Source organism: Chenopodium quinoa, unplaced genomic scaffold, assembly GCF_001683475.1.
Source record: "Chenopodium quinoa cultivar QQ74 unplaced genomic scaffold, ASM168347v1, whole genome shotgun sequence".
NCBI lineage: Eukaryota > Viridiplantae > Streptophyta > Magnoliopsida > Caryophyllales > Amaranthaceae > Chenopodium > Chenopodium quinoa.
The window spans coordinates 546,192-574,167 of NW_018743575.1; the positions used below are offsets into that span (position 1 = coordinate 546,192).

Genomic DNA, 27,976 nt, shown 5'->3' on the forward strand with positions numbered 1-27,976 from the left:
GGTGGTTATGCCCCGATCAGATCTCCACTACTAGAATCTTAGGCAACCACCATGACGTGTTGTACTATGTTGAACGGAGTATCAAGGAATCAGTGCGTGCGGGTGACAAGTTCATATTGGCCTTATGTTATGAGGAGTATGTCTAACCATGTCAAATTCATTTGTTTCCCCTGATTATATGTTGTACATGGCTAATAATTGATTTGTTTGTCTATTGTGAATTTATGTAGTTTGCATTGGACCCTGCTGGTGATTTGTGTTTCCAGTAACACAATCTTCCTTTTTGATTCAGCTCGATTGCCTCATCCAAAAAAGCTCCTCGTGAAGTCCATACTGCAAAAGTAAATAAAGTTACCTAGTGTTGATTATCATTACCTAACTCATTTATTAGTCATACTAATCAAATTTGACCTTACTTTTCTATAGTGTTATGAAGAAGATAAATTGTCGAGCTCCTCAAGGTCCCACATGGAAATCACCGATGGTAATGCCACATGATATTGTGATTTTCGTAATAAACAATGCGTAAAAAGTTACTAATTTGCTATATATGCATGTTTGATTCATGTACTTTGTTCTTATGCTAGTGCGCACAACAAGATAACGGAGTTGATTGTGGCCTATACGTGATGAGATTCATGTTTGACATAGTGAGTCGTTGTACAGACACACTACAGCTTGATGAGGTATGCCATTGACTTAGTTTATTTGCTCTTAACATGTGATTTGATAAGAAATGTAAGAAATAGGCCTTACTTGGGCCATTTTGGATGAAAATGCGTCCTAAAACACTTGAATTGCTCCTTTCATGTGATTTCAAGCCCTAGGCACCTATAACTAAGTAATAATGACATGTTATGAGAAAGAATGAGTTCATTTGACAAGAAATGTAGGAAATAGGCATCCTAGTAGTCAAACAGGCCTTACTTGAGCCAATTTGGATGAAAATGAACCCTAAAACACTTAAATTGCTCCTTTCTTGTGATTTCAAGCCTTAGCCGCCTATAACTAAGTAATAATGACATGTTATGAGAAAGAATGAGTTCATTTGACATGAAATGTAGGAAATAGGCATCCTAGTAGTCAAACATGTCTTACTTGGGCCATTTTGGATGAAAATGCGTCCTAAAACACTTGAATTGCTCCTTTCATGTGATTTCAAGCCCTAGGCACCTATAACTAAGTAATAATGACATGTTATGAGAAAGAATGAGTTCATTTGACAAGAAATGTAGGAAATAAGCATCCTAGTAGTCAAACAGGCCTTACTTAGGCCAATTTGGATGAAAATGAACCCTAAAACACTTAAATTGCTCCTTTCTTGTGATTTCAAGCCTTAGCCGCCTATAACTAAGTAATAATGACATGTTATGAGAAAGAATGAGTTCATTTGACAAGAAATGTAGGAAATAGGCATCCTAGTTGTCAAATAGGCCAAAGTAATAAATTTTTGCCTAACTGAACTTGTAAATGTATTTTTACATGCATAACCTAAGTAATTAATTCTAACATCCTTTTTGTTTATTCCAAGTTTTGCAAGGTACAAAAGGAAGGTCCGTTGACGAGCAAAGAACTTAATGAAGTTCGAGACATGTTGGCGTCCTTCATCACATTTAACTTGTAAATATCATTTCTATTTGAACTTGTTAACTACATTATTGATTAGTATTATTTGTAATTATGGCACTTTTTTTTAAATTAGTATTGTTTGTAAATAGTATTGCATTTGGGATTATTAATTAATATCTATGTATTGTTATTATTTCAATTTACACATTATTGTCATTGTTATATAATAATTGTAGAATTAATGCATGATGTACAGGTTCTCATTATTATTATTAGTATTAGTATTAATATTATTATTTATTGGAGAAAAAAAAACACAGTTAAAGGCACCGGTTCAGGCTTCAAACGGTGCCTATTGTACTGAAATAAAAAAAAAACAAAAAAAAAAGAAGCGCACCATGGGTAATTGGCACCGATTAACCGGTGCCAAAGAGTGTATTTAGCACCGGTTAACCGATGCCAAATCTTTAAATAGCCACCGGTTTTGAACCGGTGCCAAATCTTCAGAGATTTGGCATCCCTCAAATACTCAACGGTTCAAAACCGGTGCCCATACGGTGGTTTGAACCGGTGCCAATTTATGTTTTTCGCCTAGTGAAATGACAGTACTTGCTCTTGTCCCGGCTTTTGATGGAACTTTTCATTGCAGCCGGTTTTTCAATAGTCAACCGATCTTTAATCTCCATGAGGATAGAGGAGCAGTCCTTGTTGAACTCGTACCTGGGGACGTACGACTTTAACTCTCTCTTTTTCTTCTAGGACGGCTGACCAGAATGGTCCGCCACCCAGACTTCTTTTCTTTTCTTGCTCTCTTCTTTTTTAGCCGGCTGAGCAGACCGGCTCTCCTTTTTGTCGAACTTTTTAGGGTCCGACGGCTGCTTGATGGCATAGAGCTCCGTCGCCTATATGTAGGCTTCAACTTCCATCAATGCCTCTTGGAGGGTAGCAACCCTCTTCCTGACCAGGTCGAACTTAAAGGTCGACCCGTCCTTCAGACCCTTGAAGAAGTCTGTGTAGGCAACTTCGTCAGGCAGCCCTTGAATCTGAATTCTCATCAGATTGAACCGCCTGACATAGTACCATAGTCCTTCTCTGTCTCCCTACTGAATAGCCCCCAAGTCGAGACTTGTCTTTTTGGCAGGGATGTTCATAGAGAAGTTGGACGCGAACAGGTATGCAAGCGTCTTGAAGTTGTTGATGCACTCGGCTGGCAGATTGTCAAACCATCGTTGGGCTATGCTCTTCAATGTTGCCAGGAAGCATCGGCATCAGGCAGCATCATCCAACCCCTGTAAGTACATGAGGTTGGTGTAAGCCATTAGGTGGTCTTCCGGGTTGGTGGTACCGTCATAGGTACCAACCAACACGTTCTTAACCTTGGCCGGCTGAGCCGCCTCGGTTATCCCCCTGTAGAACGCCGACGGCTGTTCCCCAAGGTTTAGCAGCCAGAGCTGCCAGTCCATGGGCTAGACATTTCGTGCCGCCTGACCCCCAAATAGGGCCGCTTGCATGTATGGTGATCCATACGGCATGTATGGTTGTTGGGGCACATACGGAGCCGGCTAGATAATCTGAGGGCTAGTACGTGCGGACACGCCGCGTGACTGACTCTCTCGGTTTGTTTCCGAATACATCATTGAAGTATTCCGAAAACTGTCTGGGTAAGTCGATGTTGAGGCCGACTCAGACAATTGTTGACTTCTCTTCTGCTGGATTAACATCCGGGTATCTGAGTAAGTCCTTTTTTATCCAACCGGCTGAACTTGCCGGATGGCTTTCCTTTGCCATGATTCATGGAAACGGAGCTTTGAAAGGTCGATCATGGGCCTATCCGCCCCCTTTGGTTTAGGGTGTGGCGTAGGCACACGATCTTTCACATGTTTCTTCCTAGAAGGAGAAGGCTTCTTGGCCGATCGACCCTTGTTGGTGCCAGTTGACTTGTTTATTAGGTCCTTGATTTCCCCGTTGAAACTCGTCATGAATTTCATGAGTTCGTCTCTAGTTACGGGGGCAGCACCCTCCGCCGCCTGGGGTCGCCCAGCCGACTTGACGGTTGGGCTACTAGGACCAGCTTTGTCTTCGCCCCGTTCCCTTGTTTCCTTGGAACGGATGCGTCTCGAACTGAATGACCCGTCTGGGGCCACGTAGGTGTTGTCACCACTATCTTGGTTTGTGTGGACCTCAGTTTCGGCCATAGGTCGTTTGCCCTCAACAGGCGGTATAGGCTCTGATGCCATCTAGGAAGTACTCTCCCCACAGACGGCGCCAAATGTTTCGGGGTTTTTGGAGTCCCTCGGGAGAGTTACAATTCCAAGAATGCGTGTCGACCATCTGTACCTGCAAAACCACGGAAACTCCGGTCGGGTGGAGTTCCGCCTCCGACGATCAAGTTAGAACATTTCCGGATGTATTAAAGTGTGGAATGTAAAGGTTTTTCTCTCGGATTCCGAGAGAATTCTGCAATTAATATTACTCGATTTTGTGTGTATAATTATGAATGTGTAATAAATGAGGATTTTCCTCTATTTATAGTGAGAGGGGATCAGTTCCCCTTTCATATGTTAGAGCGCCACGTGTAGCCAGAGGATTGGTTCTCTCAGAACCCCTCTGATGCTGACACGTGTCAGCACGTGATTGGGCCACGTGGACAGGTTATTTTTACCCTAAACACCAACTACCCAACTTACCTCTTATTTTATTTAAGTCAATTAAATTAGACCTGGCAATCCTGACCACGACCCGATGACCCGACCCATGACTCAAAATAATGACCCGAAATTGACCTGAAACCCGAAATCAACTCGACCTGACCCATACCCGACCCGAAGTGGAATTGACCCGACCTTAACCTTAAACCCGAACTGACTCGACCCGAAGTGACCCGACCTGAAATTGACCTGATACCCGAATTGACATGACTTGAATTTATCTTAAATTAATTGACCCAAACAGACTCGAAATCAGAAATGACCCGAACTAAAATTACTTTATACTTGAAATCACTAGTTACAACTTAAGCCAAATACTTGACCCGAGGTGATCCAAATTGAAAATAACCGCAATTAAACTGACTCGATTTTTTTTTTTTAATTTATTTGTAATGTATAACAATGTAAGTAATTTACATATTTTGAATATTGCTTTTCTCAATGTTATAGTAATCTTATAATGAAGATGACAACAATAATATAACAATTAACAATGATATTAATACTAACAACTATATTTTCTATAAAAGCAATAATAATTATTTCGATCGTATAAAAAAAAAAAAAAAAAAAAAACCTACTAATAAAGCTTGACTCAAAGTATCGACCAGAACTGTCCTGACCTGATTTTGACCAGGCCCGATAGGCCGATAAATGGACCCGAAAATTGACCTGACCCGAATTGACCCAACCCAAAATGACCCAACCCAAACTTGACCCGACCCAAAGGCGACCCGAAGTGTTGACCCGAACTCGACCCAAAACCCGAAATGACCCGACTCGACCCAAACCCGACCCGAATATCTATTGACCCGAAATGACCCGACCCAGACCCGATCCAAATGACCCATTTGCCAGACCTACATGAAATTGCATAAAATTATGTGTTGGTCAAAGTGTAACACTTATTAAAACATGGAAGGAGTAACAAGTATTTCTTCATTAAAAATTAGAGGGAATTTTTAAAAAATTTCTCTCTTTATATGAAAATATGGTTAAATGGGCTATAATTAAAAACAGTTGACCAGTTTACAAATATTTTTGGTCTAAGTTAGGTTGGGTTAAAAACAAGTTGGGTCGATTTGAGTTACAAATAGTTTGATCAATGAAAGTTTGGGTAATTACAAGGTCGGGACTTTTTTAATCTAAATGATTCCATTGGTTATATACTCCCTCCGTCCCTTATTTAGTGGCCTGCATTTTATTTTGGATAGTCAAAATTAGTGGCTTATTTCTATTTAAAGAGTGTATTTTTTGATAAAATTACACTCTTTTTTACGAGTTGTCATCATTTTTCTTTTATTTTTTTATACTTTTGAGTTTTGAGTATTAAATTATTAGGTCTAACTAGAAACAATGAATTCTAGGTTGATTTGGGTTGCAGATTGTCGAACTAATTTCATCTCAACTTCGGATCGGTTACATAAGACGGGTGAATTGATGGTTTTTCAGGTCAAACCAATTCAGATCCAGCTCAATTTAGAGTAAAATTTTTTAGCCGAGTTAGTTTTTGCAGTTTTTTTTTAAAAAAGTACCTCTACGGTTACGAAAATTTCTTCATTGTCTACATTTTCCCTGTTTGCACTCTTCTCCCTCTCTCTCCTCCATTGAAGCTTACTCTGATTTCTTCATTGAAGGGGCTCGTGAGCTTTCGCTTTTCCATTGAAGCAGCTTCTGAGGTAAGATGTCTGTCTTTATTTTAATAATCGAATATCAATTTCACAATCTAGTTTTGATTGTTAATTTAATTGTTAGTATATTCAATTTAGGGTTCTTCAAAGTTGGATTATTGAACTATTAGTTATAAATTTTGAAATTATGAAAGATTATAATGAGAGATCTTGTTGCTTGGATGCCTAGAAATTTGCTCGCCATATTCTTAAATGAGAAGAATTTAAAGTAGTGTTTAGAAGCCTGATTTCATTTGAAATGGTTCATTTTTAATGTTGGAAATGAAATGTTGAAATTCAATTCCAAGTATAGAGTTTGGCAAATACTGAAAATTTGAAATTTTAGAATTTCAATTGAACTTTGATGTTCGGAAAGTGAGTGGGATTTCAATTATAGAATTGTAAATATTCAACCTGAGATGTAACACAATGAAGATGGGATCTTTCAACTAAGCAATGAAAATTGTACAGATGAACAAGAATTTATCAACATCATTTTAAAAAAACAAAATTTGAAATGATGTTATTTTAGAACATTGGATATTTTGTTATTTGGATTCCCAAAGAAGAATCAATTCAAACTACAAGAAAAATACTTTTTTGAAAAAATAATGGAAACAGATTAGGCTTCAATGGACAAAAATACTTGCATTAAAGAGTTACATAAACTTGATTGTATAGAAGAAATCTTTCCGTAGAACTTGAAGTATAGAAGAAAGGTTCTTCAATGTTTGGCCGGAAACTTCAATGCATCAATTTAATTTACCACTTTAAGTTGAATGAATCAATTCGATTTACTGCAATGTGAGTACTTGGAGTGATGAGGGAGATAGGGGTTTAGGACAGGATAGAGAAATTGAGTTGTGGTTATACAAGAAACTGTACCAATGAGACTAGAAGAGGATAAGATATTGGCTTGGCCAAAAAATTTCAAAAGAAAACGAAAAAAAGAGTCATTTTGATCTACTTAAATTCATGGGCCTCTATCATAGTTTAAAGATTTGGACCAATTACATGATGTCAAATTTTTAGGTTCCCAAACAACTCATTTCACCCAATTCAAAATTTTTAAATGGAATTCTTTCGTTCACACACACCTAACCGTAAATTTAAAGCCTACTTGATTATTCAGTCAACTTTGGTTGCCAATGTAATGCATGCTTTGGTTTATGTAACTCTTTAATGCAAGTAGCCCTGGACAAAACCATGAAAATGGACCTTTTTCCCTTTGGAGGGCGGTTGCCCCTCTTGTCCTTGCTTGGACTTTGACGTGTCCAAATGTCAGACTTGTCCATTTTATGAATTTTCTATGCTTTTGGTAATTTTAGTGTTGAGGATTCAATATGAACCCTTGTTTTAAAGTGAAGAGTCTAGAGCGTACCTACTATGAATGTCACATACAAGATATGAATGTGAAAATGCACAATACAATTAGCTATTTTGTTAGTGTAACACTACTTAGCTAACAATGTTTTTATTTAACATACAATTTATAGCCGTATAGGTTTTGAATTCAGGTTGTCTATTATACACTTGAGCGTCCTGATGTGACGATGGGTAGTGTACACCCACATATTTTGCCCCCCTCCCTCCCTCCTAAAATGAGCAAATGGGTGGAAATTAAAAAAGTAAGACAGAATTAGTCGTCTTCATTAAATCATCATAGCATTTAATTACTTTCACCGTTGATTGACAAATTAATGGTGACAAATTGAGAGTGAAATTAGGCTAGCAGTGTTATTCTAGAAAAATATGTCATCCAATTAGGCTAGCAGAGAAAAGGAGGAAAGAATGTAAATGGGTTTTGAAACCGAGATGTGTTAGTTTCTTTCATACAAATTTGTGGTGTCAACGGTGCAAAGTTTTCCATGTAAGTTTGTCCCACAATCAGGGAAGGTAATGAAGTTGTGTAAGCTAAAGCTTGCATTCCCTTAGGAGAGATAATGTATATTGAGTCATTGAGGTAATGGGTTGCTTTTCTCATGTAAAGGACAGGCTGATCTGATAGCCAGGTTTAATTTTGCATGCATTTCTTATTATATGAATCCAAATCAACTGTCATAGTTTGATTGTGTGACTGTTAGAATAGCTATTGGACTACTTCCTGTTCTTGATAGTAACTTAGGAATTTTTTTAAATAAGCACCAGATAATCTATACAAGCAAGCAAAATATCCTCACTATGCCGCCCCTTGTATGCGCAAGTATATAGAATTGTTTGTTTGCTTAGACCAATGCTTCTAGATTCTATTCTATGTTCAACAATTGTTTTTAAATTTCATTCACATCGAATGTGGGATAATCTATTTGTTGAGTAATACTCCAATGTGTTTGTTTGGGAAGGTTTAGGTAAGGGATCTTTGATAAATTTAAATGATATTTTTTGGTTTGCAGTGAATGGGTTTTTGGACATTGATTGAAGGGTTCCTGCTTTTTGCTAATGCATTAGCAATACTAAATGAGGATAGATTTCTCACTCCGAGGGGGCTGAGTTTTGAGGCTACAACAGGGAGAAAAAAGTCGCTTAAACAACAAGCTGTAGGTCTTATCAATGTAGCTCAATACTTCAGGTTGCCCTTGATAATTTTGAATGTTATCATGATCGTATCAAAGCTGGTTTCTGGATGAGGTAAATGGTGAACAGATTATATCCAAATTATTCATTTAACATAGGACATCGTCACATCTGGATGTTTTGTGCTCATATGGCATCCAATTTTATCTTATTTTTTTGATACGACATGGAGAGAGATGTGTGGGTTTTGTACTTTGCTTTTGAATCTGTTTATGTGATTATTTAAAGGCAGAACTTATGTAAAGGATGTTTTGTATCTATTTTTCAGTTTTATGAATAACAAAAACTTGATTTTGTCATTGATGATGATACACTTTTAGCTTATAACTAGATGGCTTAACATCTATATCATGTACTAGTTCTTTTATAGCAGGCATCTCCCAACAATGCAACTTGTAACCACCGCTGTCGCAAAATCATCATTACCGCCAACCTAAATATCAAAGTATAAAAAAAAATTTGTTTAAAGAAAATCAAAATGATAAAGGTTATCCTAGCTTTGATGCAAATGCTGATTATGGCTATGCTTTGAAAATAACAAGATATCTTTGTAGGTGATTCTGTTCCACGTTAAGACAACCACTCCATAAGGTTATCTATATATAAATCTCATTTCGTATACAAGGAACCAAACGCATCCTGAAGTGAGCAAAATGATACACATTGATTTTTATATTTTGAAATTGTTTGATGTTGTAATTGTACATTCATCTTGCTCCAAGGATGTATTTGACAAATGATTAAATCCGTATTGAACCAAACAAGAAGTGCCAAAATTTGTAAAAAGAGATTCCTCTGCATCTTCTGGGGGTGTAAGTAGGTGACTGTGGTCTAGTACCGAGGTTGTATTCCAGCCCCTGAATGGCTGAATACCATGAAAGTCGAGAAGTTCAAGTTATCCACTATTACTTTTCTGGCACTGATGTGAAGTAAGTTCGCCTCAGGAAAGTGCACTACTACACTACACTGCTCTCAGTTGGAGGTAGCTTGAGAACTTTTTCAGGTTTGTTTATGCCAATGAGGGTCCTGCCCACAATATATAAAATTAACCTTTTCATGGCTAGCTTCCCAAATTCATAACAGATCAAAATCGGTCCACTAATTAGCGAGGGAATGGTCAAACGATGTTCATATTTTGAAATAATTGAAAACAAAGAGAATAGCTTCAGCAAATAAGGATTTTTTACAAAACTAAGCCTTATTAGTAAACTATTTACCAATCTAGACGCGTGGCCAAACTATTTACGAAACTGAGCTTCTAAGGTAAAACGCTGCCTCGGTCAGCGTTTTACTTTGGTTATTATTTTTTTTTATAAAATTTCGTATTTTGTGAAATACAAATTTAAAAAAAAAAATTGGAAATACAGTAAAACGCTGACTGAGTCAGCGTTTTATACATAAGAATAAAACGCTGCCTCAGTCAGCGTTTTATCTGTATACATAACAGAGAAAAACGCTGACTGAGTCAGCGTTTTATTCTTATGTATAAAACGCTGCCTCAGTCAGCGTTTTATCTGCTGGCTGAAGACAGCAACAGCAGGCCCCCAGCAGCAGCCTGTGCACCACCAACACCACCACCCTCCTCCTCCACATCCACCACCCTCCTCCTCCATATCCACCACCCTCCTCCTCCACATCCACCACCACCACCACCACCTTCCTCCTCCACATCCACCACCACCACCACCACCACCCTCCTCCTCCACATCCTCCACCACCACCCTCCTCCTCCACATCCACCACCACCACCACCCTCCTCCTCCAAATCCACCACATCCACCACCCTCCTCCTCCAAATCCACCACATCCACCACCCTCCTCCACATCCACCACCACCACCACCCTCCTCCTCCACATCCTCCAACACCTCCACCACCCTCCTCCTCCACATCCTCCACCACCTCCACCACCCATCCTCCTCCACATCCACCACCTCCACATCCACAATTTATTTTGAACCAAATGAGTCAAACGTGAACAAATAAGGAATTTGAAATTCAAACAAGACATAAATGTATTCAAATAATTATTAAAATAATAATGTAATGTAAGTGTTATGTACATCAACTAGAGAAGGTCATTACAGCAAATAAATCAGATAATTCTATCCTATTCTGACTCATCAATTTGGTGTAACGGCTCTCTATCCTGTATGTCCACTCTCGGCCTTTGACGACGGCTGTAGTGACGGACCGTGGTAAATGGGTTTGGGCGTACTGGCGGAGTCAGCTGGCTGGAAGATGGGTCATCAGGATGACGTAGGGGCGCGTAACTGCGAATGTCGTACTCCTCTGCGCCCGTGAATGACGAAGGATCACCCCCACAGCTACTCTGGCCAGCCTCGAACTGTGAGTGACTAGAGTGGCCGCCATGATCGTCCCGGGGGTGGACGAGATAGGCGTGACCATATCTCTGCAAGGTAGCCATGCCCATATCTCGCACCCGCTCGACCTGTGCTCTAGGCGGCTCAGGTATGCCTGGAAGGACGTCCGACAGTGCGTCAACCATCGCCGTCATATCCAACGCCTGCAGTAATTAAGGATGAGTTAGTTGAATGATATACAAATTTAAAATTGATAAAAATAAGTTAATAAAATACACTTACATATCCCCTGATCACGTCAAAGGATGGATGGTAATGTGCGGATGGCGGTGTGTAGCTGGGGTTGATGAAACGCCGTGTAATCCGCATGTACCACTCCATGTATGGATCGTATGGATCCATAACGCCGTAGATGGGGTCACCAGTGACGACGAACTCCAACCGTCGATGCCACAAGTCAATGTACTGGGCATGCTCTGTCCGCCAGTTCCTGTCGCTCTTTCCCCGACGGTCAATGCGGTGCAGCCGGGCACTAGTGTCACACTGCTGGGGGACAGTCTGTCGTAGTCCAAACTGTCGCATGACTCGATCTGGTAGGTGACCCTCGACGACCTCAAAACAGATCAGGGGGACCCTAGAACGCCACTGCGCCTGATGATCTAGCAGATGTGGAGGCATGGCAGCAACTAAATCAGCTTCATACGGGTCCCATGTCATCTGCGATAACACATAAAAAGTAACATAATAAACAGGTTAGTGCATATTAAATATGTTAAGAGTATACATAATAAATAACAATGTCATAAACAAATTAAAGATTTCACCTGATCCTCGGTCAGTCGATCAAGGTCGTAGATGGATCGTATGGATGTTCCACCATATACAGGTGAAGCTATATGTGAACTCAACGGCATCTGGAACCGATCGTCATGAAGCAGTCTGCTGAAGGACCCCATCCCATATTCAGTTGATGGAATGTCTTGTGAGGGCATTCGGAAGGACTCTGTGTAACCGGAAAAATAGGTAGCTTGTTGATCTGGTCGAGTACTTTGTTGCGTACACGTAGACACTATTTCTACATATATCTCATGTGGATAACCCCTCATTAAAACAGCGTTCCTCAAAGCTTTCAAATGTCTATCGTTAGAACAAGGTAACACTTGAACCGCATTATTAGTCTCAAACCTCATTTGAATGTTAAGTTGTACATTCATTCGGTTTAAGCCAATAATGCTATGAACCTCGTTCATCAGATCGTTGAAAGTCATGTCTGGTCCAAGTGGAAATGGTTCCATATTTCCACCACTATACTGGACATTCGGTCCATCAGACACAAATTCACCCCCCCATCGGCATAACAAAGCTGCGTTTTGTGCAGCCATATTCTATACAACAACCAAAAACACATCTTAATTGCATGCAATCTCCACCAATTCGCACAATAACAACCAAGAAATTCACACTACAAACATAATTAACCATCATTGTTCCAATTCACATAAAAACAAAGTACACAACGAACATATTCACACTATAACAACCAACATATTCTACATAACATAATTTTCGTAATTAAACAACAATGTAGGCTACTTTATCAAATAAAAACAACAATTTCATCAACATTATCAACAATTTCATCAACATTTTCAACAATTTTATCAAACATTTCCACAATTTCATCATAAACTTTCTTACTAAACTAACATCCATTTAGGGCTTTTATACTAAACAATTATCAAATTACAACAAACTAACTTAGAATTATCAACATAATTATCAATTTACATCAAACTAACCTAGAATAATCAACAACATTATCAAATTAAAACAATGTAGTATATAATGCAAACTAACCTAGGTTTTTAAAATTTAAAAACAAATAAGTGAGAAGTACTAACAATGAGATTATAAAGAAGAGGAGAGGCGCGGCGACAGCAGGCGGTAGGCGGCGGTGGTGGTGGAAGGCGGCGGCAGCGACGGCGACGGCAAGGCTATGAGGAAGCGTGAATGCGTTGCGTGGGGAAGAGTGAGTTTGAGTTTTTAGTTTTGAGGAAGAGCGAATGCTCTGCGAAAAATATACCAGGCAAAATCGCTGACTGAGGCAGCGTGTTTCTTTTATTAATGAAACGCTGACTCAGTTAGCGTTTTTCCCTGTAATACACAAAAACGCTGACTGAGTCAGCGTTTTACTGTATTTCCAATTTTATTTTTTTTTACTTTGTATTTCACAAAATACGAAATTTTTTTTAAAAAAAAATTAACAACAGGAGTAAAACGCTGATCGAGTCAGCGTTTTACCTCAGAAGCTTAGTTTCGTAAATAGTTTGACCACGCAACTAGATTCGTAAATAGTTTGCCAATTAAACTTACATTCGTAAAAAATCCAGCAAATAAAGCCGAAAGACTAAATAGTACAGAAGCAGAGTAAATGTTTATGTTTATTGTCTCAACCTTAGGTTGCACGGACACACCACTTGGCAGGCGTGTCTGAGTGGACACATGTGTCGGACACGGACACACGTGGGACACGGGACGACAGGTATCCGACACGCAGAAAACCGTGTCCTTTTTTTTTTTTTTTTAATTTCTGATGCACGGACACGGACCGTATCACCCTAGACACGGTCCGTGTTGTAATGGACACGCACATAGCCTTTACATGCCCAGCTTCCTTCATTCTCTCTCACATTCTCACAAAAATTGAAACCCTAACTCCCTAAGAAATACCCAGCGACAACGACACAGCCACTGAGCCCGTCAGCCGTCGCTTCACCGTCGCCGGTCACTTATCACCGTCGTCCGTCACTCGTCACCTGCTGCTCGTGCTCACCTGCTCTCACCGTCGCTAGTCACAAGGACTCACAACTCAGAACTTTCTTCGTCCGTTCGTCGCCGCTCGCCTGCTGACTTCGCCGTCACTCGTGACCGACGTTGTTCGTCCTCAGCCACCACCACCAGTCTCATTGTCGCCCGTCGTCCGTCGTCAGCCACCAGGTATGGTTCTCTACTTTTTTTTTTTAAATTCAATTAATTTTCTGAAATTCAATTGCTCCTTCATGTATACATTCAATTAATTTAACTTTAATTTGATTAGAATCAGGAACAAGTGTACATAATTGATCCTTCATGTATACATCCTGTATATTGTGTAACCGTAAGTCTGTAATGTAATTTGGGATTGAAGAACTGAAAATTTGATTTTTGATACTTTAATGTATACTGTATAGTTGTCTAGTTGTTGGACTTGTTTAATTAAACTTTAATGCATTTGATATATTATATGCTTAACACTAACTTTCGTACACTTTGTTTATTAAACTTTAATTAATCGTGTCGAAAATCCTTAACACTAACCTTCGTACACTTTGTTTATTTACTTGTTTAAACAAAATTGTGTGTTTTGAGGCTAATTATTTAGTGTTTTATTGAATAGGTTGTCAAATTCTCGTTTTTTAGATATATTATATGCCTTGTTATACACCGTACCTGTGTCCCCTATTTCAGGATTACCGTTTTTTCCGTGTCCGTATCGTGTCCGTGTCCGTGTCGGTATCCGTACAACATAATAAATTGGCTCATTTTTAACCTTGGGAAGTCGGTCAAAGAGTGTGGAATAATGTAATCCCGCCTCGTGTCCTTGATGTAGCTTTTTCCGATTTATTAATTTAAGCTCCCTTAGGAAAATTACAACACATATTGAGTTTTTCACCTTCTTGGCTCCTCCCGCCTCCCGTTCTCATTCCTCCATTGAGGCGACTACTCTGAATTTTCCGTTGAAGCGAATTGTGAGCTTTCTCTCCTCCATTGAACCTTAAGTAAGATGTTTTCTCTTAATCAATGAACATCAGTTTCACAATATAATATTAATCCTTAATTTAATTCAATCTAGGGTTCTTCTAAGGTGGATCGATTATTGAACCATGTTTTAGTTATAATTTAATTACTGCTCAAAGAAGAATTTGACTTGGTAATTGAGTCAAATTTGGTTGCTAATATGTTGCAAAACCCTTTAATGTTAAGACTGAACTATGAAATAGGAGATTTCCTTCCTGCTCTCACTGCCTCTGCCAACATACCCAACTCCAGATTTGGTATAACTCCAGATTTTCGTTTTATGCCAAAATTTAAGATTTGGGTTCAGTTAAAATTGTCTTTGCTGAATTGGATATTCCTCATACTTACTCTTTGACCACTTTGTTACCAGCATTTACTAAGCTGGGTCAGGTTGATTATGCCTGCCAACTGCTTGATGAAATGCCTCTGAGAAATGTTAAGACTTGGAATGTTGTAATTATTGGGTGTTCTATAATGTGTATGATGTTATTGCATTTGACTTGTTTATGAGAATGAATTTGTTGAGTGTGAGCCATGACAATTACGCTTTTGCTTGCGTTCTTATCTTAGCTTGTGTTCTTTAGTCAAATTATATGGCATTTCTTCCTCCTGTCCTGGCTCAGGGATGGCCTGATAAGGAAGTGTGGAGGCCCTTGGTTAATGGGGTTTGGGCGAGGCAAGTCTATTTATGCTACGGATGCTAAAGTTTACTGGGGTGGGATAAATGGCTTTAGCTTTGTTAATCAAATTTCGGAAGGTCAATTTGTTGCCTTAGGTGTGGACGTGTGGTGCAACGACAAATTCAGTTTGATTTGGAGTTTTACAAGGCCAGGATTTAACTCTTTGGTTTCAACTAAGCTGGGACTCTAAGAGGTTGGATGTTGGATGTTGGAGTATAGCTGCTGAGTCTGATTGCTTTGCTTTCATCAAAATTGGAACACAATTTAGTACCTACTTCATATTCGCTTGGTGATCGATACTATTTTATCTTGGTCATAAGATATGATTTTGTCTTTGATCCTTTGCTATGGAGGGAATAAATCTAGGTCATACCAAAGCTAGATTTCTGTCTTGTTTGTTAAAAGAATAAAAAAAATTGCTTTGATGATGTGCTAATCCATTTAACTGATTTGATGTCTCTGAACTACTGTATGTATATAGCTGCAATGCCTGTAAACAATAATTTTCCTCGTCTCTTGCTATGTTGCAAAACATGTTTCTCTCTATATGTAACTATGTTTACAATCTTGAATTGAAGGCCAAAATTTTAAATTAGGGATTGTTTATTTTTGTCATCCCCATTTTTGATAGGACTTGATGGGTTATTACTTATCTGTTTGTTTCTTTGATGTTTTGCTAGCAATTGCTAATAAGTTATCAAACTCACTTGCTTCTTACATGACAAGTCAGCAGTAGTGTAGTACCAAAAGTAAAGGCTTTTTTTTTATTAGTGTTAGCACAATTTGTCTGGGAATATATAGAGATTTCATGCCTTATTTATTTAAGTTTTAAAATCGCAGTGGGTGGAAGCCTAAATGGAAGGTGAAGCGGCTGATGCCAAAGGGGGGACAGAAAGCTTTTCATCAATGGTGTATGGTGATGGTGTCTCTGTGGAAGAGTGTCAAGAGATGATCCAGAGAAGCTTGCGAACTCCCATGGTGAGATTTCTGATGGAGAATTTGGAAAAATCAGGGTGTAGCATTGGAGATAACTTCATAAAAGCTGTTGATTGTAAGCGGAAACTTAGTGGTGGTTATGTTCGTGGTGGAGGGATAATGGTATGTAGCAATTATATGAACATGCAAGATGAGGTCAACCAAGTTCTGATTCATGAGCTCATTCATGCTTATGATGATTGTACAGCGAAAAACTTAAATTGGGGTAATTGTGCTCATCATGCTTGTAGTGAGATTCGCGCTGGCCATTGAGTGGTGATTGCCACTTCAAACGAGAGCTATTGCGTGGCTATATGAAGCTCCGAGGTCATGAACAAGATTGTGTGAAGAGAAGAGTAATGAAATCAGTGATGGCCAATCCTCACTGCTCTGAAACAGCTGCCAAGGATGCAATGGAAGCTGTATGGGAGACTTGTTACAATGATACACGACCCTTCGATAGAGCTCCTTGAGATACACTAGTTTTCTTAGAAGTGGCTTATGTGTAATGTTTGAAGCAAGTTACACAAAATTTTGTTTCCATAACTTTATAACAATTGTTTACTTTTCTCTGAAACAATCTTGATTGTTGCACCACTTTATAGTGGATCTCTTGGATAAGCAGTTCAATTCGAAACAATTGTACTGGAATTTGTACGGGCATGAATCAAACAAATAAATCTGAATTTTTTTTAGCATGATTTCAATCTTTCATCCCTTTGCTTCTCTTCTCCCTTCAAATTTCAATGAGACAGAATCTGCAGCTGGTGCCACTTGTGGTGTCTCACCTCTTTCGGAACAAAGATTTTGGCAGCTGTGAAGGATGAAACAAGGAGTCAGTCATGATTAGTCTTTCCTCGGAAACTCAGGGAAGTTACCCAATTCATGCTTAATCTGAAATAGAGGGATTTGGATTGCTCTTATGTTGCTTAGGGACCTAAGTCGGTATCAGATAAAGTGTGGACTGTGAAGATGTTAGGAATGCAAGCTATGCTATATATCGACATAAGATGTGATATGTATCAATAATTTTCTTGTGAAGTGTTTGTTCTCTTTTCTTATTGTGAATTGACCTTAAAAAAATCTGTTATTTGTTAGCTTAGCTATACTGAATTTCTTAAGTGACTCAATGAATGGTTTTCAGGCCTGAGCTGCATTGCGAAAAGAAGAAGAAAAAAAAAACCATCAGAAACATAGAATTTGCTATATGTGACTATGTGAGTAGGGTAGCAAGTTGGTAACAACGGATATGATTCTTGCAACCCGTGCTCAGGTACGATGGCTATCAGGAAATGTACTAGCTGCAGCTCCTGCAATGGAAAACCCTTGTTTTCACTATTCTGTAGTTCTGTACCATTTGGTATGGATTTAAGTTGGTTTTACGTGGTACAATTAATGGTGTGAAACTACATGTAGCAGTTCCACGTCCCATGCTCAACAAATTCAGTCTTCAGGTGCTTGATTCCCTTGTGGTAGAAAGAAGTGAGAGTTGAATGATTATTATCAGTACTGCTTAAAATGCTTCATGGGTTAGTACTCGACTACTTGGGGCCACTGGGGGGAAGCAGGAATATGTGTTTTTATCTACGGACAATGTATTTTACTTTTTTTTTTTTTTTTTTTTTTTTTTTTGACATATTAAAGTTAGTACCTATTGACAACTTACCTATTGGTAATTTGCTTCGTGAAAAGGGAAAAATAAATTATTTCAATAAAAATAATTTAAAGTTAAAATTGTAAATGTGTTGAAAAGAATAAGGCCTAACTCAGAATAAGGTTTTTTTTTTTTTTTTTTTTTTTTTTTTTTTTTTTTTTGAGAAAACTAACTCGGAATAAGTTAAGCAGAACAAGCATACCTCACGTACTCTAATGTTAAGGGTGTGTCAAGACTTGAATCAAACAAGAATGGACGGTACCAAGACCAAGAGTTCCAATTTGATCTCCAATCCTCGAAAAACATAATTTTGAATTGGACGTATGTAAACCTAAATAATGCCTAGTTCAAATTGGTGACCTAATATCTTTTAAAACAATGAAATTTAAAATGAGTAATTTTCGAAGCTTATAGTTTTAGGTGATAAGTTGTTTAATAAAAAAGCGAATGTGATTAGAAACGATACATTTTTTTTTTTTTTTCTTTCTTATTGAATGTGAGACACATGTATTTGAATCCTATTTTTTTTTTTTTTTTTTAGTTTTATTGGAAAAAATGTTTATCAAAATAATACTTGTAGTTCAAACTAATTTAAAATAAACAAAAAGTAGAGCATGTTCGGATTTCTATTAAAAAAAAATTACACTTTATTTTAAGTTTTAAAAAATCGTATCTAATTGGATATACTTTACTCGTAAAAATTAGTGACTTTTTTTTTGTCTTTTAAACAATATGAACTCTTACTTAGAATAATCTATTGGAAAAAAAATGTAAAAAATGTTAATATTCCTAAATAAAGTCAAAAATAAGTCCGGACCTAAAAAAATTCAGCCTAATAATTCCGATCTTTCAGTCCAACCAAATCTGACCCGATTTAAGGCATAGACTTACAAGTGGCCCGACTATTAGTCTACAACCAACTTTTGAAACCCAAAAATTTAAAAAGAACACCAAGGAAGAAAGAAGCATGGTATTTGAAAGGTTTTTCTGGAACATTCCAGCATTCTCTATTTCTCTCTACAACTAAGCAGAAACCCAAGCATTTTCCAGAACACACCACTTTTAATAATTAAACCCCTTTCACTTCTCATCTTCCATTATTGTTGAATCATTTCTCTCACTTTGTTTATCCTCTGAAGTTTCTTAACATTTTGTTTTCTGTCTTTTCTTAGTTTTCAAAGTCTCTGTTTCTGCAACAATGAGGTAATTAATTGCCTTTTTTATTTCTAATTTTCATTATTGTCTTTATTCATGTTAAATATGCATGAATTTCTTCTTGTTATTATTTTTTGTTGTAATTTTTTAGTATGAAATTTGGGTTATGAATGGCATATTATTTGATTATTTCTTATGGACTTGTATAAACTTGCTGAGTGATGCTTTATTTTCTAGAAATGGAATTAAAATAAAAAAAAAATCCAATTACTGCATATTAGAAATGTTGTTAGACTCTAAACAAGTGTTTTTAATGGAGAACAATTTCCAATGAAAATTTCTTTGTTTACTTTACAAGAAAAATTGTAGAGGAAAGTTTATGTAGAGTAGAGCATATTAAGAGCGGAGGAATGGCTTTCCTTCTTTTAGAGAATAGAATTTTTTTGTATAATTTAGTTTGAAAATCGAAACTATTTTCTTTCAAAATATATGGAGCCTTAGTGAAGTTATAATGGTGGAAATGCTTATGTTAAAGCAATTGTGAGCTTTGTGACTTAAAATTATTAATATTTATTCAGTAATTTTTGGAAAAAAAATGGACTTACTGAATTTCCTGTTCTAAGTTGATTGAAATTTAGAGAATTATATTATGGCTAGTTTGTTAAGTCATAACTTGTATATGATAATGTTTTATGTTTGTATGTACTTTTGTAAGAACAACCCGCTTTCATTACCATGTTAAACTTCATTCCGATCTTGTATTGACATGAGATTTTGTTTTTAAAATTAAGTATAAAATTAATTCCATTACCATCATTATAATTATTTACCAAGCAAACCATTAAGAATTTGATGCAAATTATCCCAAGATTACCAATTTTATTTGGTTGGTACACTTTAATATGATTGCTATAGTGTTGGTTGTTTGATTAGAATTGATAGGGTGACAAGAATTAAAAATTGGATACCTTATACCGGACCTTGAATTAGTATAGATCTTATTTCTGGTTGGTCTAATCATGCTCTATGTTTAAACAAAGCGTTGAGCATCTTAGGCTCATTCTAATCACCTTGGTTCTCTTTTAAGAAATATTTTTGTAAAAAATTATAGACAAGAATAATACAACATTAGGTTTCCTATACATCGTACTGGAAAAAGGTTGGTCTACTCTTTGTGTTTATTATCCATTACTTATATAGTATTTCGTATACTCATCTTACTCTTATATTAGTTTTTAAGTTTGCCTATTTATTAGTATATGGTTAGAAGTTAGGTGGTAAAAATTAGGGTAAAAATATTATGGGAATTTCTTTGTAGAGGTTCCTTACGCACTGTAGGGGGGTAAGGCCTTCGTTTAGTGTTGTAGGCGGTAACAATGTACATGGTATGGTCCAAAGATTCCTTAAGGAGGTTAATATAGTGGCCGAATATATGTTATTTAGTCAATAGTATCCTATGAGTTTTCTTTGTAGTCTTCTTTACTCTGAATTTAAGCTTCTACAATACTTAGGTACTTCGTATAAGATTAATATTGTGTCATCATTTAAAGGTTGTTAGCTGTTGTCACCTTTGAAGGAATACTTTTGTGGGTTGTGTGTGTGTGCGTGTGTTGGGGGGGGGTAGTGTGAAATGTTATAGGTCATTCTATTGCATCTGATTTCAGTGTTGTGCTTAATCTCTGGCACTAATAATGTTAAACTTTGACAAGCTCCAAAGATACTAACATGTTTCATAATGTTTGTAGTCGACACCCAACTGTCAAGTGGGCTCAGACGTCTGACAAGATCTATATAACTGTTGAGTTACCTGATGCCAAAGATGTAAAGCTGAAGCTTGAGCCTGATGGAAAGTTCTTCTTTTCAGCTATGAAAGATGGCAACCCTTACGAGGTTGACATTGAGTTGTTGGATAAGATCAGTGTAGAGGTATGTTATTTAGCGAGGCTTGTGCTATACTAACAGTGGAATACTGGTGTAGCTGACTCCGGCTTGTAAATTTCGATTTCAGGAGAGCAAGTATAACATTGGGGTGAGGCAAATTGTCTATGTTATTCAAAAAGCAGAGAAGAAATGGTGGAGCAGGCTCTTAAAAGAAGAAGGGAAGCCACCAGTTTTCCTCAAGGTTGACTGGGATAAATGGGTTGATGAAGATGAGGAGAATGGTAAGCTTTGTTATTTACTCTAAGCTAATTGTATTATTTGGTATATCTTAATTTCTTGTACTCATGAAAACATTTTGTATCTTTGCAACAGAGAAGAGTTTTGACTTCGGTGACATGGATTTCTCGGTAAGTTTTCATGTGTTCAAAGTGGTTCAGTTGTTGCTGTTGTTTATATTTGAAGTCTTATGGAGTGAAATATTAGAAAAATATCTAAACATGGCTCACAATGTTATAATGCTGTTAAATTTGATTAGTAATAGAGAGAATTTCTGCATCATGAATTTTAAGTGCTGCTCTCTAGGTGACAGTTGACAAGAAAATTTATGCCTGTTTATGTTCTTTCATTTCTTATGTGGTGTAATTTGAAATTGTTATTTTTTTACAATCAAGCTTTTCTTTTTCCATTCTGCTTTGAACTCTCCCATACAAAATTTTCCTTATGTGCTAATTTACTGTTTGTTTTCAGTAGCTTTTCGAATGCTCTATTGATTTGTATTCTGTCAGACAAGTTATATTTTGCATGAACCAATTAGTCCATGTAATTCTAACTTGTGGAGTTATAAGTCTAGGATTGCTAATAAAAATTGATATTGTGCAGAAATTAGGCATGGGTGGGGATGATGATTTTGATATGGATGATACAATGGACGAAGAAGGTTAGCATTAGAAGACGACTTGAACATTTTTTCGTTCATCTTATCAACTTTAATTGATCAATTTGTGGTGTTTTTTCTTGTTTTTCTGCAATGTGTGAAGTTTTGGTGAATTGTATGCATGCCTTTGTGCTGCTTTCTGTTTATTTGAACTCTGTATATATGCTTATATATATGGAGTAAGAAGGTGCTTTTTTTTATAGTTAGTAATGATTTTTTGATGTGGTAATTGACATTTTTGCGTAACTTATAGAAGAACCAAAAAAAAGTGAAGAAGCGGGGAAAGATGAATCTGTGGAAGCTGTCGCAATGGATAAAGCAAAGGAAGAACCCGTGGAAACAGTGGCTGAAGATGCTAAGGCTTGACTGTATTAGAAACCAGTAGATGGATCTATGTAGATTAACTTGATTTAGTTTTTGGCCTATAATGGAAAGGACCTACATATTGTTCATGTATGTTTAATGTCCGTGTGTAACAACTGCCAAAGTCCAAAGATGACGATGTTATCTGTTGGAGATGGAATTTGAACATAGAACAGATTTTGGAAATACAATCATGTCTACACCATTTGACAAACTAAGATCAAAAAGTAAAAACTTATTACTCCGTATTTTGTCCAGCTTTACTTATTTTTGTCCAGCTTATTGTTAATTAAATCATTGAACAAGCTAAATGAATAAAAGCATTTTAGAACAACAAGAATGGTTTCCATTTCTTGCTATGGGTAAAACTGAATGCCAAAGCTGGGATGAGTCAAATATATCCTAGAAATCGCTAACCATCTGCTAAGAAGACATAACTGCAAATGCCCTTAACCGAGCGGTGTTAATACTATTAGCGGTGAAACAAGGAGAGAGAGGTTAAGGGAAATGGTTTCTTACCCTGGTTTGTCAAATTAGCTATAGAGTTCAGACTGCTGTCATCCGAAGCTAATTCACAATGAGCCAGTACTTTGTCTAGGCCTAGTTTTCCAGCCTTAAAGGACTTGATGGCCCGGACTTCTCTGGAAGATATCAGTAGCAGAAGGTAAATCGTAGGAAAACAAAACAAGTAGCAAGCAAATACATTGTTAAATTTGTAGCGAAACTATATGTGTTGCCTGCTTCCACCCAAGTAAGTACTAAACTACTAACTCATGAAACATATTTTCTGCAGTATGCCAATACAGTTAATAATCATGGGAGCATCAACTCTCGACTTCAAGCCTGTACCTTGACATCTTACGATGGTTATGTCTGTTTCAATTAATTTTGCCCGTTTGTTTTGTTGTTATACTATTGATGACTGACTATCAAAAAATCCTGTATACCACTGCACTAATTTTTTTATTAGTATTTTTCTACAACCCTTGCTCCATTGCAATTCTGGATTTCCAGTTTCAGTACCTATAACTCTGTAAGTATAACCTCTCTCTAGAACACGGAAATACACAAGGAGGCGGTATATGTTGATCTCGAAGATAACCATCAAAACAAAGCTACTTACATCCTACGCTTTGTTTGGATAGCTAGATAGTAGGGAAAAGAATGGGAGAGAAAGAGGAGGAAGGCTAACTTTTTTTTCCCCCTCCAATCTTAAGGAAATGATGATGTTTATCCAAACAAAGAAAGTTATTCCCCTACCTTTCACTTCCCACCCTTTCTCTCCATTACTTGTTATCCAAATATATTGAGTCCATATTCTAACCAAACTCGCGAACTAATTTTGTGACGTTATTTAATATAAGTGCAGAGACACAGCAACAAGCTAGTCCTTCATAGTAACAAAAACACCCTGCAATTATCCATAATAACGCACATTAAAAATACAAATACCAGATAACATACTATTAAAGCATCACGTTCTTGGCTACAAGAGCCTTAGCACAAATATAGGCTACCCAAAATAGACATCAAACTTAGTTCAAACACACATTCTAAAGTTTTAACTGATACTTGGACATCTATCCTTATTATTAAACACACCAAAGCTATATATTAAGAGTATTAGATTCACGCACAAATGCAACCTAAAGGTGCATGAGGCCAACACCATTAGAAACATGAGCTGTGCGAGACTTCCTTGACCAATCCATGGAGCGGAAGTGCAACATAGGAGAAGCAAAGCCCGGTCAGATGAAATACATGAAGTTTTTAATGTCAGAGTGAGCTGGATTTCGATCAGACGGTGATTCTCCTAAAGGACGCTGCGCATCACAATACAATTGTCCTCTGAAGGCTAACCGATTAGCATAGTAGATTGGAGGAACCAGTGAAACAGGCTTAGAACACTTAGCAAAGGTGAAGCACAGGTGATATATGAACTGTTGCAACTTCTCAGGAGAAAATTTGTGATCATCCCACAGGAGATGGTAGTAAGTCGGTTTGCTGGTACCCATGCTCCCATAGTGACTGCGGAGATAGAAATCAAACTGTGATGGATGAACAATATCTGTATCCACCACCGTGCCAAGACGTATGTTATTTTCGTCATCTCCTTGGGCTGCTCGAAATAAGCGTGTCAGGTGCCGTTTTTGAGCAACAATAAGTGTTATGGTAGGGTGGTAATTATCTATTTTCCGCAATTCATCCTTCAGATCCAGAAGCTCTTTATTGAATGCCATATCAAACTGCCCTTCACTGACACCATCACGAAATGTCACAAGCTTATTTGGTTTGACTCTACTTATGTTTTCATAACATTTTATCAGCTCTAGACATATAGATCCAAACATTTTAATTTCCTCCAGACGATTTTTCTGATAGCTTATTCTGGAAATATATTTGTTTGCAGCTTGCCAATTCATTGAAGCAACAACAAAAGCTACTGATTTACTTGAGGAATCCGAGGGAGGTGGGTGATTGACATCAGCACCAATAAGCATCACATGGTCTGCAGCTTCATCAAATAAAGAAGGTTGATCATTAAGCTCAACAGTGCTACCCCCCAGCTTAGCATTTATCTTTATGCCAAGATTAGCCAGGTACTGGTCCTGCCCTCTTTTTGCCATGTCAAAAAGGCAACACTGGGTAAGAACTCCTATCTTTGTCTCAGAAACCCACTTAATGTTCCTATGACCAGTATGCTTATGCGCCATCACACATAATACAAGCTGCAGGTTACTTTCATTAGTTTCGTGTGCCTCACGCTGAACCTGTTCCAGAACACTAGTTACTGAGTCTGCGCTTTCCAATTCATCCATGCTAGCCCATATAGTAGACAGAGGATCCTCCATATGCAACCCTAGTGTCTTGCAACGTCTAATAAGATTCTGAACAAAGAGCATCACCAAATCTACTTCTTTTGAAGAATTCGGACAGTTGAATACCACAACAGCCCAGTGCTTAAGGGATGGGCCTTCAAAGACTAAATTTTTAACAAGATTCCACTGGCATTTCTCTTTGTCCACATCTATAGCTCTTACATAGCCATCTAGATTTCTCAACTTCAATTTTAGCGGCTCCATCACACTAAATTCGACTGTTGTCATGCTTGTTGTGACATCAATTCCAAAATTTATTCTAATTTCACCCCTATAAAAATACAGAGAATCATGTCAAAGGTACTCATAGCATTCATAAAAATGATACAAAAAATTTGACTACCCAAAATAAATTTTTTGCATTGGAATAAAGTAGCAATGGCAAGACAACAAGTACATTGGTTATTAAATAATGCAGTATAAAAACAGCCCAACAAATGCTCTTTCCGATTTTTGAATACCTTTTCGTAGCAGAACCAACATTCTGAGATAGAGGGAGCATTATATAAAATTCAGACAATAGTGCACATATCCTATATGTGGGTGCCTCAAATGACCAGCATAATCTCTTTATCATCGCAAACAAACATGATTAAAATTAAGCATTTCGTCACATAATGTACATCCTTGTGTCAGAATGTAGGTTCTAAACTTCTAATCAGTTACATTTCAAATTTAGTCTTTGACACTCACAGGAGGTAGGACACAGTGTCATAGTATAACAGTTTAACCCACAATGAATTGGCATTAAATCAGAATGTCTGAGACACATGCTTGATACCTTCAACCATTAAAATATTTCAAAAGAAGAAAAAAACTGTTGTATAAAATATAGCAGAAGTGCGAAGACTAAAACCTTATAGATGGAATGTTACCTATAATTCTAATAATTGTTCACTACAAAAAAAAAACCCTTAAACTATGTTACCTCATGAAACAGGCTTGTTCAACGTCTCACGAAAAGGAGGAGAGTCTAGCCACATACAACCCCGACAATTAAAGCTAATTTAAGCAAATGACGCTAGGCTAATCGTACATTTCTACACTTAGTATCAAGAATTATGCATAAAACACAAAGTAAGAGTTTGAGAAACAGAGGATCTAAGAAGCTAAATGCAATAACAAAACATATACAATGAATTTCAATGCAAATAATCCATATACTACTATTCACAAATCACATATCAATATTGTTAAAAATCACCCAGATGATCAACATTCAAATTCGTACATGGTAATAATGGCACAACTAAAATTCAACCCAAACATCACCAAACCAAAGCAGAAAATCAATCCAACAAAATTTCCAGACAATTTATCAGTATTATATGGTGAATAATGAATAATGATGAAATTATAACATTATTATTATATGTTAAGTGCAAATCATATAATATCAACAAAAACATGTACGATGAGTATTCACAAATAATCCATGTAAAATTCACAAAATCACACATCAATTTTGTTAAAAATCATCCAGATGATCAACATTCAAATTCGTATAAGATAATAATGGAACTAACTAAAATTCAACCCAAACAACACCATAACAAAAGCAGAAAATCAATCAAACAAAATTTGCAAACAATTTATCAATAATACGTCGTATATGATAAATAATGCAAATAACGACGACATTATAACATTATTATTATAATTTCTGTGAATCATAACAATGTTTAAAGAGGTATACCAGAATCAATATTAGGATCAGGAACAGACTTAGCACATTGTCGCAATTTAGCAGCAAAACCATCACCAACGTACGCTAGTTGCTTGTTAGAAGAAGAAGAAGAACCCTCGCCAGAATACCTCCTACTAGGCCCCATACTACCATCACTCGCCTGCTGCTGCTGCTGCTGCTGCCTCTGCTGCTGCTGGTAATGCGGCGGTTGCTGTGGCCACTGCTGCTGGAACTGCGGCGGTTGTTGCGGCCACTGCTGGTGCTGCTGAAACTGTGGTCGCGGTTGATGAGGCTGGTGGTGCTTAATCTGTGGTCGCGGTTGCTGATGCTGCTGGTAATGCTGATTACCACCACCACCACGACCAAACCCGCCTCTTCCGCCATGAGTAGCACCTCCGTCTCTTCCGCCATGAGTAGCACCTCTGCCAATTCCGCCATGACTACCACCACCTCCGTCTGTACAGCCATAGCCAGCACCTCTTCCACCAATACCACGACCGCCGCTGCCCTGACCGCCACCTCCATCTCCTCTTCGACCACGACCACGACCACGTCCTCTTCCATAACCACCTTCTATTTTTGTTTTTCTTACACAAACCTTTTTTTTTTTTTTTTTTTTTTTGTTTTTTTGGTTTAGAGAAAATTGAAAATGTTAGCGATGAAAATGGGCAATTCAACTGTTGTGTATATATATCTATAGTCACTCAAGCAAAGCGTAGCTGTAGTACGGTCGCTCACCTAGTTTCTACGGGGGAGAGTCAGTAACTTATTCGTTTTGATTCTTTCCCCCAAAGCATTGTTTCTTTGGCCTCGATGGACTTCTCTTGATTTAATATATTACCTTTGCCTTTCAAAATAAAAAATATTAGAGAGGAATTCTAGAAGGGTCGGAAGCCCAAAATTGTGAATTTACAATGGTGTCCTTTTTGCTTGGCGGTTAAGCTTTTGATAATTTCATTCACTATTTTTATTTTTTTGGTTTTAATTTTTGTGTACTTTGGAGTATTTGGGAAGAAGAAGAAGGGTGACTTAAGTCAACGTTTGTTAGAGAATTAAAGGATTTGTTGCTGACGTGGAAAGAGAAAGA

General features: G+C 37.4%; 3 protein-coding genes and 1 pseudogene across 5 annotated transcripts; 3 read left to right on the forward strand and 1 right to left on the reverse strand.

Moving 5' to 3' along the window:
- Positions 1-5,666: 5,666 nt before the first annotated feature.
- LOC110682667 (protein transport protein yos1-like) lies at positions 5,667-8,820 on the forward strand. Its single transcript, XM_021859000.1, has 2 exons — positions 5,667-5,956; positions 8,341-8,820. Exon 2 carries the CDS (start codon positions 8,344-8,346, stop codon positions 8,572-8,574), a length of 231 nt encoding a protein of 76 aa, XP_021714692.1. The 5' UTR covers positions 5,667-5,956; positions 8,341-8,343; the 3' UTR covers positions 8,575-8,820.
- A 4,665-nt stretch (positions 8,821-13,485) lies between these two features.
- On the forward strand, positions 13,486-17,047 carry LOC110682668 (annotated as a pseudogene).
- Positions 17,048-18,928: 1,881 nt separating this feature from the next.
- Positions 18,929-22,571, forward strand: LOC110682669 (uncharacterized protein At3g03773-like). Of its 3 annotated transcripts, none has more exons than XM_021859002.1 (6): positions 18,929-19,193; positions 20,891-21,071; positions 21,154-21,307; positions 21,399-21,433; positions 21,906-21,963; positions 22,217-22,571. In XM_021859002.1, exons 1-6 carry the CDS (start codon positions 19,189-19,191, stop codon positions 22,324-22,326), a joined length of 543 nt encoding a protein of 180 aa, XP_021714694.1. In that variant the 5' UTR covers positions 18,929-19,188; the 3' UTR covers positions 22,327-22,571. The 3 variants fall into 3 exon arrangements, with proteins under 3 accessions (XP_021714694.1, XP_021714695.1, XP_021714693.1); XM_021859001.1 differs by having other exon boundaries at positions 18,933-19,193; positions 22,214-22,571; XM_021859003.1 differs by lacking the exon at positions 21,906-21,963 and having other exon boundaries at positions 22,214-22,571.
- A 1,143-nt stretch (positions 22,572-23,714) lies between these two features.
- LOC110682638 (protein argonaute 3-like) lies at positions 23,715-27,535 on the reverse strand (the record flags this gene model as incomplete). Its single annotated transcript, XM_021858974.1, has 4 exons — positions 23,715-25,473; positions 25,664-25,686; positions 26,239-26,303; positions 26,899-27,535. Coding segments are annotated over 4 exons (2,127 nt in total), but the record flags the coding sequence as incomplete, so codon positions are not given.
- Between the last annotated feature and the right edge of the window lie 441 nt (positions 27,536-27,976).

What these genes read in the sequence shown, in the direction of transcription:
- LOC110682667 (XM_021859000.1), top strand. Translation starts at nt 8,344, where the DNA reads ATGGGTTTTTGGACATTGATTGAAGGGTTCCTGCTTTTTGCTAATGCA.
- LOC110682669 (XM_021859001.1), top strand. An exon ending in TGGATAAGATCAGTGTAGAG is followed by an intron (nt 21,072 to 21,153) that starts GTATGTTATTTA and finishes TTTCGATTTCAG; the next exon opens with GAGAGCAAGTATAACATTGG. An exon ending in TCGGTGACATGGATTTCTCG is followed by an intron (nt 21,434 to 21,905) that starts GTAAGTTTTCAT and finishes GATATTGTGCAG; the next exon opens with AAATTAGGCATGGGTGGGGA.